This window comes from Vigna angularis, chromosome 7, assembly GCF_016808095.1.
Source record: "Vigna angularis cultivar LongXiaoDou No.4 chromosome 7, ASM1680809v1, whole genome shotgun sequence".
NCBI lineage: Eukaryota > Viridiplantae > Streptophyta > Magnoliopsida > Fabales > Fabaceae > Vigna > Vigna angularis.
The window spans coordinates 12,942,773-12,947,830 of record NC_068976.1 but is presented as its reverse complement, the minus strand read 5'-3'; the positions used below and the strand labels follow the sequence as shown (position 1 = coordinate 12,947,830).

At 35.5% G+C, this 5,058-nt stretch overlaps 1 protein-coding gene across 1 annotated transcript; it reads right to left on the bottom strand.

Annotated features, from left to right (window-relative positions):
• Positions 1 to 1,469: 1,469 nt before the first annotated feature.
• LOC108336992 (L-type lectin-domain containing receptor kinase IX.1) lies at positions 1,470 to 3,966 on the bottom strand. The gene is made up of 2 exons (XM_017573431.2): positions 2,581 to 3,966; positions 1,470 to 2,291 (listed from the first exon to the last, which is right to left on the bottom strand). Exons 1-2 carry the CDS (start codon positions 3,924 to 3,926, stop codon positions 1,640 to 1,642), a joined length of 1,998 nt encoding a protein of 665 aa, XP_017428920.2. The 5' UTR covers positions 3,927 to 3,966; the 3' UTR covers positions 1,470 to 1,639.
• Positions 3,967 to 5,058: the final 1,092 nt, after the last annotated feature.

Here is a 5,058-nt window from a genome sequence, read left to right as displayed (position 1 = left end):
GATCTCTTATATCTAAGGGGCATGGGGTCATAACTCTTCACCTTCTCAACGTTGTTTCAATTCCTATACTACTTATAAACCCTTCATCTCCCACATCAAATCAAGCATGCCACTTCATCATTACAACCTCTTTGTCTTTATGTTTCTCGAGATTGGAAGCTACTATACTCATAAGGTCAGGTAACCAAAGAAATACAATTTTTTTTGCACACAACGACAATGGATTCCGACACCATGACAACAACATCAAGATTCGTGTATGTACATATCGAGTCTAGAAGACTAGTATACCACATGTGTCCGAGTACATTTTGACCACCCATACCTAGATGTACTTGACCCTTATGGTATAAAAACATACCATGACAGCATGGTCAACCCCAAGGCAACCTTTATGGCAAACATTGACTACATCATTAGCAAAATTGATTAACTAAATACTAATCCGGGTAATTAGCCACATGGACTAGGTCAGGCCCATCAAAGTAAAAATTCCATAAATAATAATATAAATTGCATAGTTTACGAGATAATTGATTATATTTTTCATTAATTAACATTTACTACTTGCTAATGCACATGACTGACTTGAACGTTAGAGTGTCTTCTGTAAACACAATCCTAAGCTAAGAGGTTTTGAGCGAGTGTTTGTTGGAGTCTTTAAAGGATATATTTAGTCCTATAACAACAATTTCAAATTTATTATTCTTTTTTCCATGAATCAATTTACAATGTAACATATCTTTGAAGAAGTTTACCTTATTTTAATAGACATTTTAGTGCAAGTGAATAAATGTTTCTTTCCAAGTTTTATATTTTATGATTAAAGTTTAGACCTAGTGACTTTAATTCTATCATTAAAACCAAACAAAGGTTTTAGTTTCTATAAGTTGAAAATTGTTTAATTTTGTATATGAAATAAGATTTTCTATACGGAAAAGTCAATTAGTTTTAATTTTTTTCTTCAAAGTCTTTAATCATCTTTCTACCAATATTTTTTTTTTTAAATTGTAAAGTTTTTTTTCCCACTCTTCGTCTATTCCTTAGTTATTATGGCTCTAATACTCCAAGAATATTTTTGAGTGATTTATTTTTTATCTATTTCCTCGTCATTAGTCATGTGAATTCTAAGTAAAAATAGCATATCATTGTGATATGCAATTTGTTGTAGGTATAGAATATTTAGAGTGCAAAGTGAGAGAAAAAAAAATTAATAGAGAAAAATATATAACAATAGGTTATAGATAAAGAGTATCTAAATTTAAAAATGTATTAAAATTTCTCAACTCTTAACGAAAAACAATCCTCTGTGTAAACTCTGTCCTTTAAAGAAAATGAACAAAATAAGATATCAATTCTGATTGAGTTAATCAATTAGTATAAGTCTTAAGAACAAGGTGAGACAAACTTTCAAAATGAAATTATCTTCAACCCATTTACATGTATATATAACATATCATTAATCACGAACAAACTTTATTTAAAGGAAATTATCTTACACAGCTAATTGCTTATATTTGACAGCCATTTAACAACTTCTCACAAAAGTAAAAGAAATCACAAAACGAAACGAAAATCTGCACGAAAAAGTACACAACTTAATTCCTTCCGACATGAATTCAAAGGTTGCGTTACCAAATTAACGTCCAACACTTATAAAGCTGTCGGTGAAAGGTAGTGTCTGAACAGACTGAAAATTAGGTTGTTCTGAATATGTAACTAGAGAAGGAGGAAGACGGTCATGCATATCAAGTGGAAGCTCTGGCAATGGTGCTTCTAACTCAAGAACTTTTATCACTTGTGCAGCCTTTGGCCTTTCCTTGTCGTTGGGGTTAGTACACCACAATCCCACAATGATCAAGCTTCTCATTTCATCCACATTAAACTCTTTGTTCAGTCTCTCATCAACAACATCCATCACATTCCCTTTCACATACTGTTGCCACACCCAGTTCATCAGAGGCACATGAAACTCTCCATCATGGTAAGTTCTCCTTCCACATGCGATCTCAAGAGCCACAACCCCAAAACTGTAAATGTCTGATTCCTTGCTAGCCTTACGTCCGTTGATGTATTCTGGGGCAAGGTACCCGAAAGTCCCCACCACCCCTGTCATTTGTGTCCTCAACCTTGGATCCACAAACTTTGCCATTCCAAAATCTCCAAGCTTGGTGCTAAAATCTGTGTCCAACAACACATTTGCTGACTTAATATCCCTGTGAAGAACACACTGCTCCGCATCTTCATGAAGATAACGAACTGCTGAAGCCACTCCTAATGCTACCTTGTACCTGTCGGGAGAATTGGGATTAAACGAGAGAAAGAAGCATGTACTTGTAATGCAAGAAAATCAATGCTTGTTTGCCTATGTTTATTTAATTATATATTTTCTTATTTTCATGTTCATAACAAAAGATGGAGAAGTTATTCTTTTAACTGGTGTCAGATGTGATGCAAAACACACATGGTAATTATTTGAAATGTTCCAAACAGGTAATATATTTTAGCTTGAAATATATTATATTCCGAACAGGTAATAAAATATATTGAAGAAAATAGCATCTATGTTATCGAACTCACCTAACATCCCAGGTCAAAGGTTTTTTGTCCCCAAAGAGATGAGTGTCGAGGCTTCCATTAGGCATGTACTCAAAAAGCAACAGAAACTCACCTTGCTCGTGGCACCATCCTACGAACTGCACCAAGTTTCTGTGTATAAGACGGCTTATAACCCTAACCTCATTGATGAAAACTCTCTCTGAATTTGCAAACTTAGCGAAAATCCTTTTCACCGCAACAACCCTCCCCAAATCACTCAGAACCCCTTTGTAAACCTGTCCCGAAGCTCCTCGTCCAAGCTTTCTATCATCTGCGAATCCATTGGTGGCTGCAAGTAGTTCTCTGTAATCAAATCTTCTTGGTATAGTTGCTCTATCCAAATCAAACTTAACCAAGTTGGCTCCACCTTCACCATCATTACTCTTATCAACCTTATCCCTTCTTTTCTTCCTCATCATTTCCCAGACTGCAACACTCACAACCACGGCCACCAAGACCGCCGAAGAAGTCGCCACAGCAATCACCCAAACGTTTCGTTTTCCGTTCCCGCCACCGGAGGAATTATCCGAAGCATCCGAATTCAACGTTGAACTAAAGTCCCAGGTGTAAATAACATTGTGTTCAGTGAATTCGCCTGTTGAAGCGGAGAACCCCACATCCACCCACTCTGGTAGAATTTCCATGAGGTCAATCGTGTAAGAAAGTGAAGAATTGGAGTGTGACGTTGCTGTTCCGTTGAAGGACCAAGCCACAAAGAGGGTCTTGCTGGAAGAAGTGTAGGTTATCAAAACGTTACATTTCTTTCCCAGGTTTTTGTCAATGTCAAATTTGCCAGAAGTCACGGAGACGAGAGAGTTATCGTCTATGCCAACGTGCTGCATGGGAGGGTCAATGGTGCCATTGAAAGTGTCAAATTCAACCGCGAGGACGTGGTTGTGGCGATTAAAGGTGTTGGAGGTGGTATTGAAAAGGGCAAAAGTGCCACCACCTGAGTTGGGAGGAATCGGGTAGCCATGAGGGGCGATGTAGAAGGCGAAACCGTCAGCATAGGTGCCGTTTTTGGCTCTGTCAATGGAGAAAGTGAAGTGTGTGGTGAAGTCTGTGAGAACATTCGATGGTTGGTCCCACAGGTGCAGAGGTTTTGCGTACAAGGCTCTTCCAACGCGGAAAAGATAGTCCACAATGTTGAGTTCTACGCTGCCGTTGCTGGCTTTGCCATCACCTATGTATGCCATGTTTTGTGCACTCTCAGGGTCGTTGAAGTTTGTTATGTTGAAATTTAGTGATTCTACAGTTTTAAGAAAGGGAGGACGAAGATGCAGCAGAAGAACAAAAGTTGTCACCATCTCTAGCAACCTCATTCTCATTCTCAGTGGCTGTTCTTTTTCTCCCCTATATTATATCAATTTTGAAAGACAAGGGGAAGAACAGCTGTAGCTGGAATTGATGAATGGAGCTTCTTGTTTAAAGATATATATAGATAGATAGATACAAAGTACCACATGATTAACAATTTCTCCCTTTCAATCAACTTTCTTTTGTTTCTTCTGCATTCGTAAGATTAAAACTCGACCATAAATAAAATATACAAATGAAAAATATTCTTTTAAACACCTAAATTTTTTAAAAATATTCTTTTAAACATCTATTGATATTATCTTCGTTTATTTTTTACTTTCTTTTTTCTTAAAAAAAATACCAAACTTTATAGTTTTAGAATCATTTTACTCTTATATTTTGTGTAAAATAAATATAAAAATGTGTTATGGTACCATTTCTCTATTCAAAGTGTGTTATAGTATCATTTCTTTATCCAAATTCAATCAGAGAAGTGTATGCATTACATGTTGTAATCACTTCGTCGTTAATTTTTTTTTTTTATCATTTTTTAACCGTTAAATGCTACTATTTCTTTTTTCTGTCATTTAGCTTGAAATGTCAATTGAATGGTATCGAATATATTCTTTTTAAATATGACAGGTCTTATTTCTACTTAGACAAGTCAGACAATAACAAAAAAAAAAGACAATTTTGTATCAGTGATCTAAACAATCCTGGTAGATATAAGTGTTTTGGAATTGGTTTGGTTTGAAGAGGTTTTGGTTCACTTCTACGTCATTTAGTTATGGCATGTTCTGCGTCAACGTATGCTTATTGATGAGAGTCTACTTATGTGTTGTCGTTCTGGTTTGTAGTTTATGAGACAATATATGCATTGAAAACTTCAAGGTTTTGAATATTTGGAATTGGTTTAATGATGTTGTTGTATTGGAAGGTAAGTGGTCGTTGATATCCGTTACATTTTGGCAACTGTGAAAGTGTTTAGAATTAGCTTATTGTTACGTGATATTAGTATTTATGCTTGCATATTTTATGATCCCGTAGGTCCAATAATAAATCTATTTTTTTAATCAGTTTAATTAATGCCACGACTAAATGGAGTATTTCAATCTTTGGGTGTAGTATAAGGTTAATTAAAAGTTTAAGGGGTAGTATAAG

Coding starts and splice junctions, on each gene's coding strand:
- LOC108336992 (XM_017573431.2), bottom strand. CDS start 3,926: ATGAGAATGAGGTTGCTAGAGATGGTGACAACTTTTGTTCTTCTGCTG. Junction 2,292..2,580: donor CCTTTGACCTGGGATGTTAG/GTGAGTTCGATA, acceptor TTCTCCCGACAG/GTACAAGGTAGCATTAGGAG.